This window comes from Lampris incognitus, chromosome 6 (assembly GCF_029633865.1).
Source record: "Lampris incognitus isolate fLamInc1 chromosome 6, fLamInc1.hap2, whole genome shotgun sequence".
Taxonomy (NCBI): domain Eukaryota; kingdom Metazoa; phylum Chordata; class Actinopteri; order Lampriformes; family Lampridae; genus Lampris; species Lampris incognitus.
The window spans coordinates 62,279,865-62,294,125 of record NC_079216.1 but is presented as its reverse complement, the minus strand read 5'-3'; the positions used below and the strand labels follow the sequence as shown (position 1 = coordinate 62,294,125).

General features: G+C 47.0%; 1 protein-coding gene across 1 annotated transcript in view; it reads right to left on the bottom strand.

Moving 5' to 3' along the window:
* Nucleotides 1-7,131: 7,131 nt before the first annotated feature.
* Nucleotides 7,132-14,261, bottom strand: part of LOC130114619 (FERM domain-containing protein 5) — an 82,878-nt gene continuing 75,748 nt past the window's right edge. Inside the window, exons 11-13 of the mRNA XM_056282482.1 lie at nt 13,304-13,372; nt 10,809-10,915; nt 7,132-7,724 (exon numbers count right to left, since the gene is read on the bottom strand). Coding sequence (XP_056138457.1) covers nt 7,132-7,724; nt 10,809-10,915; nt 13,304-13,372 — 769 coding nt within the window. The remainder of the gene's footprint in view (nt 7,725-10,808; nt 10,916-13,303; nt 13,373-14,261) is intronic.

Sequence of the window (14,261 nt, the reverse complement as noted above, 5' to 3'; positions counted from 1 at the left end):
TCAAAGAACTTAACCCTCGTGTAGAACTGAATTTAGATGCATCCTCATCTTGTATTAACAAGATGCTTCCTCTAGGGGTCAGTATTAGAACACATTTGTAATGTCAAGTCAAGTCAAGTCAATTTTATTTGTATAGCCCAATATCACAAATTACAAAATTTGCCTCAAGGGGCTTTACAGCAACACAACATCCTGTCCTTAAACCCTCGCATCAGATAAGGAACAACTCCCCAGAAAAAAAAACTTTAACAGGGAGAAAAAATAGGAAGAAACCTCAGGGAGAGCAACAGAGGAGGGATCTCTCTCCCAAGATGGACAACGTGCAATGGGTGTTGTGTTTACACAATTTACAGAATACAACATGGAAAGAGGATAACAGAATTATAATGGAATTGTAAAATTTATGAAGAATATGATGCGCAGGATGCCAAGCAGTGTCCAGATGCCACTGGAACAGCCCAGGACCCAAGCCATGTGACCACCATCACCATGTAAAAAAAAACAACACAAAAACAAAACAACCCCAGGATAACAAAAATTATATGGATTTATAAGATGTATAAAAAGAAACTGTGATGAGGGGAATGCCAAGCCGCGTCCAGGTGGCGAGGGAGGAGGACCAACTGCATGTGCACACAAGGGAGACTCGCATAACACCATTCACACACACAAAAAGAGAACGCAGAAGACATTCAGAGAGAGAGAAGAGACCTGAGAGAAGAGAACAGTTTGCAATAGTTATTAGTCATAATCAATTAAGTCATCAATTAGTCATAATCTATACTCTATAATCTCGTCAGCAGAACAGCGGTTGGTAAATTCATTGAGACAGAAAACCGACCCGCCATGCAGTACAGGTTGTGAAGCACTCAAAGGCAACTAATTGTAAGCTAAGGCAAAAAGATGAGTTTTACGTTTGGATTTAAAGGACTCACAGACTCTGATTGTCTGATGGCAGCAGGCAGGTTATTCCAAAAGAACGGGGCCCAACAGGAAAAGGCCCTGCCACCAGCTGACTTCGTTTTAACATTGGGTACACAGGAGCCCTGTATTTTGACAGCGAAGAGCTCGAGATGGCATGTAAGGTTTAAGGAGATAAGACAGGTAGGATGGGGCAAGCCCATTTAGGATTTTATAAGTCAGCAGAAGCACCTTGTATTCTGATCTAACATGGACAGGAAGCCAGTGAAGAGAGGCAAGAATTTGTGTAATATGGTCAAATTTCCTAGATTTAGGTAGGATTCTAGCAGTAGCATTCTGAACCATCTGAAGACTTTTAGTACTAGCATGTGGCAGACCTGAAAACAGAACATCACAGTACTCAAGTCTGGATGAAACAAGTGCATGTATTAGAGTCTCTGCGTCAGCCATGGAGAGAAAAGACTGAATTTTAGCTATGTTATGCAAGTGAAAAAAGGCAGTCTTGGTGATTTCTTTAATGTGCTTATCAAAGGAAAGGCTGGGATCAAACGTAACACCAAGATTTTTGGCTGCCACACTTTGTGAAACCACAAGAGTTGTCGATTGTTATCGTTACTTGATCAAATTGGTATCTGTGTCTAGCAGGGCTAATGACCAGCATCTCGGTTTTATCCGAATTTAAAAGCAGAAAGTTAAGTGACATCCAATTTTTCACAGGAGCCAAGCAGACCCCTAAATTAGTCATTTGAGTATGATCATCAGCCCTTATATACAGCTGAGTATCATCAGCATAGCAATGGAAATTTATTCCATAACTGCGTATAATTTGGCCAAGAGGTGAAATGTAAAAAGAGAAAAGTAGAGGGCCAAAAACTGAGTCCTGAGGTACACCATATTTAACGTCAGAGAATTTTGAATGCGTTCTTCCAAATACGTAGGACTGAAGCCAAGAGAGCTGCGCCAGAGACACCAAAATTACAATTTAATCTGTCTAATAGTATACAGTGATCGATGGTGTCAAAGGCTGCACTGAGGTCCAGTCATAGAAGCACAGCAGTGGAATCAGAGTCCATAGCTAGTAGAAAATCGTTCACCACTCTGGTCAAAGCAGTTTCAGTGGAGTGACAGGGCCTGAAAGCCGATTGAAAAGGTTCATATAGATGGTTTTCTTCTGTCTGGGTCGAAAGTTGTTGATACACAACTCTGTCTAGTACTTTAGAAAAGAATGGGAGATCGGAGACTGGCTGATATTAAGAGACCCTGGATCGAGTTGCGTTTTTTTTAAGTAGAGGTTTAACCACAGCTGTCTTAAAACTGCTGGGAACAATGCCAGTACTAAGTGATAAATTCAAAATGTCTATAGGTCCCAGAAAAGGACAGAAATCTTTAAGAAGTTTTGCTGGTAAGGGGTCAAGTAGGCAAGTAGCTGGTTTAGAACCTGACACGAGCTTAGTCAAAGTATCAAGAGAGTCCCTGTTATTACAGCTTTTGAGACTATCAGTCACTGTGAAATCAATTCTTGTCAAGCCACAGACCACACAGACCCTGCTCGGATTTTTTAATCCAATGTTTATTTCAAGTTTGAATAGTTTTAATGGCACCAGTTACAAGGGACAATTGGAGAGAAACAGTATTTTATACTGACTTGTACAGAAGGTTTCCTACAGTACAAACATGGGTTCGGAATGAATCAGATTGAACAAGAACTGGATTTGGCACATGAATTTATATATTTTTGTATATATTTATGTAAATAAACAGCAACTTCCAATCCCAAGATGAAAAGATGCAGAGTACAGAGGACATGCCTAGATATGAGCATATACACTTATTTACATGTATATGCACTGCTGTTTGAGAGGCCGAGAACCTTTTATTAAAGTGTAGGCCTCGTTTCATGTTTTAACTTTCAGTGACCCCTCAGCCTTTAATGTATTGTCTGCATTACCCAAATAATGAAAAGGGACATTCCAGGAAAAGTTTGCCAGCAACCAGTCATGTATATAAATTGCTTCTGTTGGATTTTTCAGATTGTATGGGTTATCTAACTCCCTCCCATCAAAATTCCATCAAATATAAACATCAACAAAAACGTTAAAGGATGCATGGCAGTACAACGGCTAATTGTAATTGTTTTGGATTTCTGTCCTCTTGGACGTCACAACTCTAAATACTATTTGAGGCTAATGGTATTAGCTGAGCTCTTGATCTACTGAAATGGTAAGGTACGATAGTACAATTAACCATTGATGTATTCCTTCAACACAGTAAATCATTGCCCGCATCATACCTCGGTGTCCTGAGGCCAAAAGACGATGCTATTTGAATGGCTGCAGCTCTACTGCTGTTGTTTGGGCGAGGACCTGCCGTTTCGATTTGTAAACCGTGACCTTGGGGGTCACCACTAGCAAAAGTCGTACATCTACTGTAGATTAATCTATAGACAAGAGTTGATGAAATAAAAATGTTAATGTAAACATGACACTTGACACCTGAAATGTAAAGACAGGTTTGTCACAGAAAGCATACCTGTACAGACAAATCAAGACAGGCTCTATAAACAGCCACAAGTTCTTGACTGCTAAATACTCACTTGAAGCGGCCTTGGAAAACCAACTAACAATAACACATTGTGATGGGTGGTTAGATTTAACAGTGTTGCCCCTTATCGCCTATGAAATTAAAGGGTGGAGTCGTCTCTAGAATCACTGGTTAAGGATGTTCTTCGTTTCTTATTTCAACCCCTCGTCCTTGCCACTTTGGTAAACTGCGGAGCTCAGATCCGGCCACAGGGAACAATCGGTGACATTGAAACAGCCGAGAAAAGAAGTCCGAAGGGAAGCGGATTTTAATGTAATGACGACTTTTCGTGGTCACATTAGCACTGTATTTACGAGAACCGCTGATCTGGCAAATTGACGGTTTTTATAGAAACAAAACAAAAACAAAAAAAAACAAAACAAACTTGTCAAACCACTTATTGAACCCAATTTTGTATCCGATCTTTTCACACACACAACTTGATAGTCCCGGCTATTTGCCCTTAGTTGCACCTATTATTGCTTGTTGAATAGTGCTGCCATTTTTGTTGCATGTTCAGAGAAACTGTTAAAGCTACATAATGCTGATAGACGTATGGGAAGCGACTCCGCTGCCGGACCTTCACGGATGTCCTGCTGACCGCCACTGCACCTTTAGCTGGACTGGACGGTCTTGTGGACCACCGTAGTGGATATGGCAGATAACGTATTTGCGCAAAATGATATAACATGAAGAATCTTTGCCAATCAGTCCATATCGACCCATAACCCCCATTCTTACACTGACTTGATTGCACATCTGGTTTTAACTGCAGTTTGTTTTCCTCTGGCACTGTTGCGCAACCAATGGTGCGGCTCCCTTCGCAACAAACACAGATGAAAGATTTGTGAAGGGTCAGAAGTTAAAGCAGCTGCAATGCCAAAACACGTGCTGCTCTGTGGCCTAAAACTGCCCAGGACTGACCACGCTCTGATTACACGGGGGCAAGTGTGCACGCCGCAAAGGAGGCAGGCAGCACTGCCGAGTATTCGGCGGGGCCAAAGGTGGGTGTCGGGAGTCGTGGTGTTAAATAGCAGGTCAAAACAAGCCACCCTGTGTAGCCAATAGAGTGACGAGTGCTCACGTCTTCCATCCCCCAGTGCTTCCTCCACACGTTCTAGAAGGGTGAACCTAACCATCCAACCCCACCAACCAAGTCCACATCCCTCTACCTGTTTTACGTTTCACGCCCTTCGTTTACCCCCTTTCGGCAAGTCTCTCTCTCTCTCTCCCTCTGCAAAAAATAAATAAATAAGGCCGTCTCCTTTTTCCTTCCGAGCCTCCGCCAGGTTTGGGACTTTTCTTGCGTTCCTACATAACAGACATATTAACATACTCACGCCACACCTGCACTTTGTACAGGAGGTAGACAAGCAACACCGACAAAAACAAAAAAATGACCAAGAATCCAGCAGCCATGACAGAATTATTGCTCACTCGAGCCACGAGGCAGAGGAGTCTGTAAAGTCACTTCTCACAATCTGAGACTGGACCAGGATATGGCAGAATTTCGGAAGGTGAAGATTTGCTTTTGAATGACTCGTCATGTATAGTACCGTAGTGAAATTTGCAGACTCCCGAGACTACACATGGTGGAAATGATTGTTCGTCTTGACATCTGAATGAGGTGCTTACAGTCGGGTCTGCGTCGATGCTGGTGGTGTAAGAGGTGTGGTCAGTGTTTTTAGCGGATCTGGATAAAAGCGTCGTTTTTCCATCCCCCCTTCCGTGTCTCCATAAATGCCTCTGACCTCACTTGAAATAACAGTGCTTAAAAAAGGTATAATTTAATCTTCCATAACAAAATAACATTTCAGTTCTGTTAAAATATACATGGAAAACCTGTCAATATATATTAGGAAACAAACTAAATTTGTACAAAAAAGTACATTATTACTCTTATTCTAGTAATAATATAATATGATACATAAACCTAAGACCAAGGTTGATATAAAACCGAAATAAGTCAGAAATTCTTCATACAAAGAAATGAGTGAAATCAATCAAATTTCAACTTAATTACAAAAATTAAATCAAAGTAAGTTTTTTGAGAAGTATTGGGTAACCGAACAAATGCAAGCGTTCAACAAAAAAAGGACTGCAGAATTACACTGATTGGAGAATTGCACGTCTATCTAGACCAGTGTTTCTCAACCGGGGGTCCGCGGGCCCCTAGTGGTCCGTGGTGTAATTGCAAGGGGTCTGTGAAAATAAAATATCTTTAAAAAAAAGATCCTATGACATTTGTAGAAATAGGATTATTTTACTCAGATGTGACTGAGACCTTTATCTACCTAAACTATAAAGGGTAACAGGACTTTTTTCTCTAATTACATCTGTTTCACAAGTGTAATTTATTGTATTTTAATAAGAGATCTCGCTCCCGTTTGCATTGTTAAAAGTTACTGCATCAAAATTCTGTTGTTACATATATCTGAAAGTTACTGAATACATACTCTGTTTTGTTACATATATCTGAAAGTTACTGCATAAGAATTGTGTTTTGTTAACTATATCTAAGTTACAACTGAAAGCTCTTATTTTTGCCCCCAAGAGTGAATAAATGCTATAATGCAATTTAAAATGCAGTTTCTACTGTTTCTATCAAATTGCAACCCCCCTCCCCCAAGATCAGGTGGAGGGGGTCCTCAGGGTAGATCAAAAATACGCAGGGGGTCCAGGACCCCAAAAAGGTTGAGAACCACTGATCTAGACCACTTCCTATTCGGTGCCAGTGAGTCTTTGCAAAAGGGTGCTAATCTTCTGTAATCATCTCGCTCACTGCCGGGTTATGTAACGCTACAGTTACTGAACCGCGTCCCTTAGAAAAACAGTCCATCTTCACTCTTCCTACCTTGTGCGCCAATTTAAATACACTTAAGTATCGTTGACCCCCCCCCCTCTAAAAAAACGATCCGCATCATCTCCTCTTCCTCTCTCTCATCTTCAGAAAGGCATTTGGTAACCACCCCCTGATTACGCTCGGTGTCACGAATCCCTCTCAACTTACCCCCCCCCCTCCTCCCCGAACATTTCAGTTACAGTCGACTTCAATTCCGATGTGAATGAATTAACACCAAATGGTAGATCGGCTCGGTTGCCTCGCCGTAGCCTTTAAAAATGTGCCGTCTCTAAAATAACTCACTTCCCTTCAATTTTGGCAAACTGCTTGATTACCGTTCGCCACATTCTGTCCTTATGCAGAAACACGTTGAAAGCAATAAATAACAAATGAGGGCAACGTTGACTCGTTGCGACAAAATCTGTCTAAATGTTTCAGCTCTTTGATTTCAGTCTCATATTTTTTTTTTTGTTTCCATTGTAAAAAAAGAAAAAAAAATCAAATTCCTGAATGGGGAAAAAAAAAGAAAGAAAAGGTCTTCTGGCTTCATAGAAAAGAAACAAGAAAACAGGAGGGAAGGTGGGGAGGTAACTCAAAACGGAGGGGGGGGGGGGGGGGAGGACAGAGAGCTCCTGGCCTAGTATTACCAGGAGTGGTCCGAGGTGTATGTCTGCAGGAGGATGAAGACAGAAGCAGGGGTTCATGGTTGGGACGAGGCTGCCCTCCGCCACCTCCAGAGTCCTAATAGTCTTCTCAAACCCCGCAACGGGCTTACGAACTCTACGGCCTCACTCTCCCTTGTTAATGAGCAAACCGCCCACCCAGCGGAGCTTGCAGGCAAACCACCGCCTGAGGGGACAAAAGTATTCGTAATGGAACTGCTCAAACTCGGGCGTCTGGCGGATATCGCGTAAAAATGCAATGTCAAGGTCTGACTCGGTGAGGATGATGAGGAGGAGGAGCAAGACAAAGAGGAGTCCAATGGTCACAAGGAGCAAACGGAGGACACTTAAGACAAACTTATTCACCTGTTCCACCTCGCTGAGAGCCGAGTCCCCCCCCGCACCCTCTAGAGCCGCTCTACCGTCCGCACCCAAATCGCCCCCTTCCCCGGCCGTGGGGGTGCCCGCCTCGGACTCCTTTTCCTCCTCGATACTGCAGGGCGCGCCGTTGGTCTGGCGCGAGATGGTCAGCTCCATGCCGTGCTCGGCCACCGGGGTGGGGAGGACGCTGTCGGAGGGGCTGTAGGCCTCGTCGGAGATCACCGCCGTCCCGTCGCTGACGTCGGCGGCGTGGCTCCGGGAACGCGGCATGAAGGTGTCCCCGTGGGACACAGAGCGCACCGGTGTGGAATGGGCGCTGTCGCGCAATGACTCCAGGCCTTGCAGAGTGATCGGAGGGGGGTGAAGGGGGGATATGGTACAAGGAGAAGAAAAGAGTGGGGGAGGGGGAGGGGGAGAGGGGGAGAGAATAATTATACAACACCACGCTGAGGAAATAAACATAAATCCCACTGATGAGCACGGAGCTTATTTGTGAAAAAAGCGACGCGAAAGCGATTGCCATTCAGATTGGCAAGCGTGCCCAGTGCTCGCACATAAAGAACACAGTACTGGTCAGGGTGCTGCACGTGCAAAGCTGACCTCTGTTTGTTACAGAGCTGAGTGAACCCCGATTGTGGGAACATGTCAGCGGGGAGGAAACTAATGACCTAACTGTGTACAAATGGCATCTCCAATGGGGAAAATCACCACGAAACAAATCGTAAAGTCCCAAGTGGTCTATTCATCCTTTGTGCAGGGCCCATGCAGTCCACCCATAAAAAAAACAACGAGACAGACAGAAATCAAGTCCACTCCCTGCTTCTTGTGTCCTACTCTGAAAGCACCTTCTGAGGTCTCAACTCCCCAACGCAGCAGAAACTAAGAGGCACATTATAGAATAATCGCACTGTAATTTTTCCTGCTGCATCACAAGTACGGCTATACTACGATGTGCTACATCTAAATTTGAGTTAGGGCTTTAAGGCTCGTATTAGAGTCATCCGTCCACTCCTGCTCCGGCTATAATTACCCCAGCAAAGTAAAAATACATGCCCACAAACCCTAGGGGGGACATCGTTCATTTAACAAGAAAACTGGCTGAAGTCGAGACACTACAGTCGACGTTCAGCGTTGACGAACGTTTTGGAAACGACGGGCGGTTAGACAATGCTAATATGCTGCAAATCCACTCTCCAGAAAGGGCTTGAGCACACAGAAGTCAACAAGGGAGTATGCCAGAGCCACTCTACGGTATGAATGTCCCCTTGCAGATGAGCTGCTGCTGACTGCAACACATTCCCCCGCAGCGTCACGGCACAACTATCACATAACACCTTCTTTCTGAAGGGAAGGGATTAAAATTCAGCTTTTGATGAGGAGGCTAATCATAAAGCCGGTACAGCGCTTTCTTCCCGGGCGCAGATGAGACTCCTTAAAACCCCGGGACGAGTAGGGGAGATTACGGCCGTTGCACAAAGTGTGAGCCGCGTCCGACACTGGAGTTTCTGCCACGCCGAGCACATCGAGATGGGCCGGACTGCTTTTCGGCGGCTACCTTAACCCAACATTTATCTCCCTCAAGCTGGCCGACGATACATACACGGGATTGCGGGCCGGCGAGCGAGGCGATCTCTCATAATGCACTGCATCTGCACACAAGAGCCTGTATGAGGCCCTCAGGACCAAAAAACCATCAATGTTCAGAGAGTGACTAAAACATTATAAAGGACTTAAAAAGCAGTATGTGTGCCAAATGGACTCTTTTGGCCTATGAATATGAAACATATTACTACTCCTATTACCTCAATTTGGAACCACATATGGCAGCTACACAGACGGTGCTGTAATTAACAAAATTCAGTATTGAGGCGACATCTCATCCCACCAACAAGGACTAAAAAATAATTTTAAAAAATCACTTAGTGGAAAGACCTCTGGAAGCTTGTATTTCAAAAGCAGTGACACTGGAGCTATTTCCACTCCGCAAGCGTTGACTAGGCGAGCCGGTGGGGATTGAAAATAGAGAGAACGACTGGCGCTGCCGAGTAAAGCACACTCCTGGCCGGGCCTGTCGAGTTTACCTGAAGGGGTGCCGGGCTGAACGCAGGGCAGGGGAGTACCGGGCGAAGGGGAGATGCTGGCGGACTCCAGCTGCCCCATCAGGGCAGGGTACAGGGGCAGGACACCCAGGGCCTTGCCCAGCATCCGAGGCCCCAGGCTCAGCACGCGCACCTTCACATCCCGGTAGCAGTGGTTGATCATACGCAGGTGTACGTTCACCCTGGTGGTGATGCGGATCAGACACTTGACCATCGTGCGTCCCTTTGTCCCGTCCTTATGGTCCCCTGTCCTGGAGCCCAAAGCCACAGTCTCGCAGGTTAGGCCGATGGGTTTTGCCTCGGTTACCGTTTGTGAGTAGTGTGTGAGGTCGAACCGCTGCTTTCTGCAGCCGTGCTGGATCAACCGCTACTGGCCCCCGGCGCTGGTCTGGCCCCACCCAGGTCAGTGACATACATGGAGAGGAAGACCCGGGCTATTTTGAGCTTGGGTATTAATACACCCTGCAAGACGTCTCACTCAGCACACACTGGGAATGGGTGGCGCTCATGGCTCCCTGTACCACGGAGCAGAGCGACACACACCCTCTCGATGCAGACTCTGCAATGACAGCCTCAAAGCCCACCTCTGTGAGCCTGGGTGTGTAAACAGGCAGGGACTGTGCTGTGATAAGGACAGGTAGGCTGCAGACCATCCCACCGTCCCAATTCACCCAGGATCCAAGAGGAGGGTCAGCCTCTGAGGTCAGTTTTAGAAAAGTAGGCACACAGCCCTGAGCCAAGAGTCTGCAGGTAGGCTGACCGACAGACTTCAGCTGTCCTTGTATTGGGGCTACAGGCTACACACACACACACACACACAAACTCGAGCATACAGCTCCGGGTCCTGGCATTGAAATATAGCCCCGGCTGAGTGACGCACACACCTGCAGCGTTTCGCTCCAGTACTCCCAAGCGTGAACTGGGCTAAATAGCTCTGGTTACAGAAGCAGTTTGTGCGTGCGTGAGCGCGGCGCAACTGCACAGAAGTGTGTTTCTGGAGGGAGGGGATAAGCTTGCCCAAGAGGACTAGTGACTCCGTGATCGATTTTAAACGACTCTTTTGAATTTCACGTCTGTGCGACCGCCGTCACAGTAGTTCCTCACACGCGCCAACGTCTAAAACCGCAGATGGCAACCGTCTGCTGTACAACACGACAACGTTGTCGAAGGACGACGTCAGAAGAATGCCGTGCCGCACATTTCAGTGGCCTCCTCTGGCTGCACCGAGATGAAGCACCGCTGTGGAAGGTACAGGGGCTCGCCGTAATGGCTGGCTATTGGTCGGCCCCCTGCTGAGATCAGGGGTTAGGGTGCAGGTCTTACCCTCCATGATGGATATGTGGACAGCTCTCCGGCGGGTGCGTGGTACACTGCTGAGGCGTGGGCCGTGGGTGATGGACGGGCAACTTCTACTGGGCACCAGACCAGCCCTGTGTAGAGAAACACACACACACACACACACAAACAAAACATTCACACACCAACGGAAACAATTCAACACATTAAGAACTAGAGGAGTGCACTCAAGAGTCCACCGGGCGGACCTATCTCGCCTTCCCCAGTGTCGGGACTTGGCGAAAAACCTTTTCGCCAAGTCCATTATAAGAGAGTGCCCGAGTCGATTGAACAGGAAATGTGGAGAAAAGAAATTAATATTCAGCGCTCAAGCTACAAAATCTACCTAATAAAAACGGTTTTGCCTGTCAGTCTGTGGATGTGCAGACTCCTCGGCGGACCCTCGCATGAAAGCGAGCGAGTCTGACATGAAGTGACGGATCAGGCGATCATAATGTCGAAGCCCTTATTGAGATCACGATATAAAAATGAATCAAGGCGGACGGCTGCTCCGCTGACTGACTCTCATTCATAAGGCAACGTTAAGAAAACAGCTCAGCCGTGGGGAGCGCTTTATTCCGGCTACTGAGAGGATTTCCAGCTGTGCCTGTAATTAATCCTACTCTGGAAATTACATTTTTATAGGAGAGCTATATAATGTTGGAGATCGTGGCCCTTCCGCGCGGCGGCGAGGGGGAAGTATTTTTGGTTCCTCCCGCGTTCCTCCAGGTCCGCTGTGCTGGGATCAGCGGTGGACGATTCGCTCGACTTCTCGTTTGCTTTCGATACTCATACGCGAATACGTGCTTTGGTTTAGACACCTTTCCTGTCTGGGAGGTTTCACCGTTCGTTGCTCTACAACAGCCCCGTCTGTGATGGCCTGGCGGCCTGTCCGGGGTGTCTCCCCGCCTGCCGCCCAGTGACTGCCGGGATAGGCCCCAGCATCCCCCGCCACCCTGACAGCAGGATGAGCGGTTTGGATGATGGATGGATGGATGCTGCCCGATCTGAGTCGACCGCAGATTTGAGCCGCGCGTGCACACGGTTGCCTCGGCGGGCAGCGACGGAAAGCGGCGTGGGTCAAGCGAGATAGCGAGTGAACGGAGAGGGCGGACGGCGATAGCGAAAACAAATGTTTTTCGAGGGTTCTGAATCACCGCTACCACGAGAGGTTCTCCGTACAGCCATAGCTGTGCACACACAACAAAAAAGGAGGCCGATAGGTCCAGCAAGAATGCATGCAACATTAACACTGGTCAATCATCGCCTCCCATTCGCTTCCACCCTATGCGAGCGAAGGGGCAAATAAAACATTAATGGCAACTTGAAAATCCATCAAAACGCTGAAGACTAGATTCTGGTGGACCTCAGTAAGTCGCTGAGTTGTACTACCGCCAACCACAGGTGGAAATACCGGGATGGGGCACGACCCCCCCCAATCCTGGGAAAAATATGATATACCCCCCCCCCCAATACTGAGACCAACTTTGTGACGTTTCTCAATGGAGATTCTTTTAGATGAGCTCACACCAAGCTTGCTGTATTCACTACAACTGCACCCATACAGTGTACAGTATCATTGTCCCCTACTGGCCTTTCTTGGTATTGCTGGTTGTAAATACAAATACCTGCACACATACTGGACTGATAAAGAACAATGCTAGAACTATTAGTAGTAGTAGTAGTAGTAGTAGTAGTATAATGATTTAAACAGTTGAACAAGTTGGGACACCCCTTTAGTTAACTACCTATCAGTTATCCAGTAGTGGTAATTATGGTTCCTCAATATACATTTAACATATTAACACGTAGGCTGTGTGTTACAGCACTACTTTTGGTGTCCCCCTCAGGAAGTGCGCTTGAGAAAGTGTCATGTAATCGTCCCCTCCAGAGTTGATATCAGATTTTCGCCCCTGCCGCCAACGGCCCTAAACGGGAGGACGGTATTGACGTCGTTCATAGAAACTCGTCAGAAACAATATTTCTTTCAATAATTAAAGAAAAAAACATATAGGTATGCATAATATTTTTTTTTGTTGCCAACATCCAATATCCGACATATTCCACGGCCATTTTGGCTATCTTCACTGCAGTACCCCCGTGTGTCGTGGTCTCCACCGGGGGGAGTTTATTATGATACTGCAACTGTGATGTTTGGTGGAGATGCAGAGGTCTAAAAAAAAACCACCGCTGTATTAGTACGCGTCCCAATTAATTGCTATAAAGACCACGCCGTTTCCGAGTGTCTGCTTTTCACTGAAGAAGACGAGCTCAGATTACATCGACTCAGACGGAGAAGAAAGCGTGTAAAATCAATTTCGCCATATCGGTCTCAAATATCTTCGCTCTTGCATTTGTCGTGCACAAGGCCGATCCCCGGAGGCCGCCCGCCCGCCCGGCCGACCGCCGCACGGTGGCCTCGGGTTTGAACGGTTCTTTGTACACGACGTCAGAAGGGGTGCGTCTGTAACTTGGCACGCTACCTGTGTATTTCTGGAGGCTCTCGTTTGATCTTGGCGCTCTGCTCCATCACCTCCTTTGCCACTCGCCCGCTGTTGTGAAGCACAGGGACAACGGGGATTAGTTACACGCACGGACACAAAGACACACACAGGCACGCGCACACTCCAGATCAGATACCATTTTGGCACCCAAAGCATAGTGAGTAGCAGCGGTGTAGTGCAGGAGTACAGCGCCTCAGCTTCACGGTGAGATCGGGTCGCCTGCTCAACTCATCGCCCTATGACCGAATGACCGCCTCATAAAACACACACTTGTTGTTTTTTTTGTGTGTATTTGTGAGGACTCTTGCTGATTTCGTTCACTCCCCGTCCTCCGACCCATAGCTTGACCATCAGGGCCACATGCCAAACCCTTAATCTCTAACCCTTACCATAACTCTAACCTCATTCTAACCTTGACCCTAAACCTATACATCCTAGCACTAGAAGAGGCCTTCGAAGAAGCCGACGGTTTTTCACTTTGCCACAAAAATGTCGTCACTCTTACGGTTAAAAACTCACATTGGTCCTCGTAAATACATCTGAACAAGAACATGTACTCTCCCTCTCTCTCCCTCTCTCTCTCTCCCTCTCTCCCTCCCTCTCTCTCTCCCTCTCGCTCTCTCTCTCCCTCTCGCTCTCTCTCTCCCTCTCTCTCTCCCTCTCTCTCTCTCCCTCTCGCTCTCTCTCTCCCTCTCTCTCTCTCTCTCTCTCTCACTCTCCCTCTCTCTCTCCCTCTCTCTCTCTCTCCCTCCCTCTCTCTCTCCCTCTCTCTCCTCTCTCTCCCTCTCTCTCCCCCCTCTCTCTCTCCCTCTCTCCCTCTCTCTCCCCCTCTCTCTCTCTCTCTCTCTCTCTCTCTCTCTCCCTCCCTCTCTCCCTCCCTCTCCCCCCCCCTCTCTCTCTGTGTCTCTCTCCCTCCCTCCCTCTCTCTCTCCCTCTC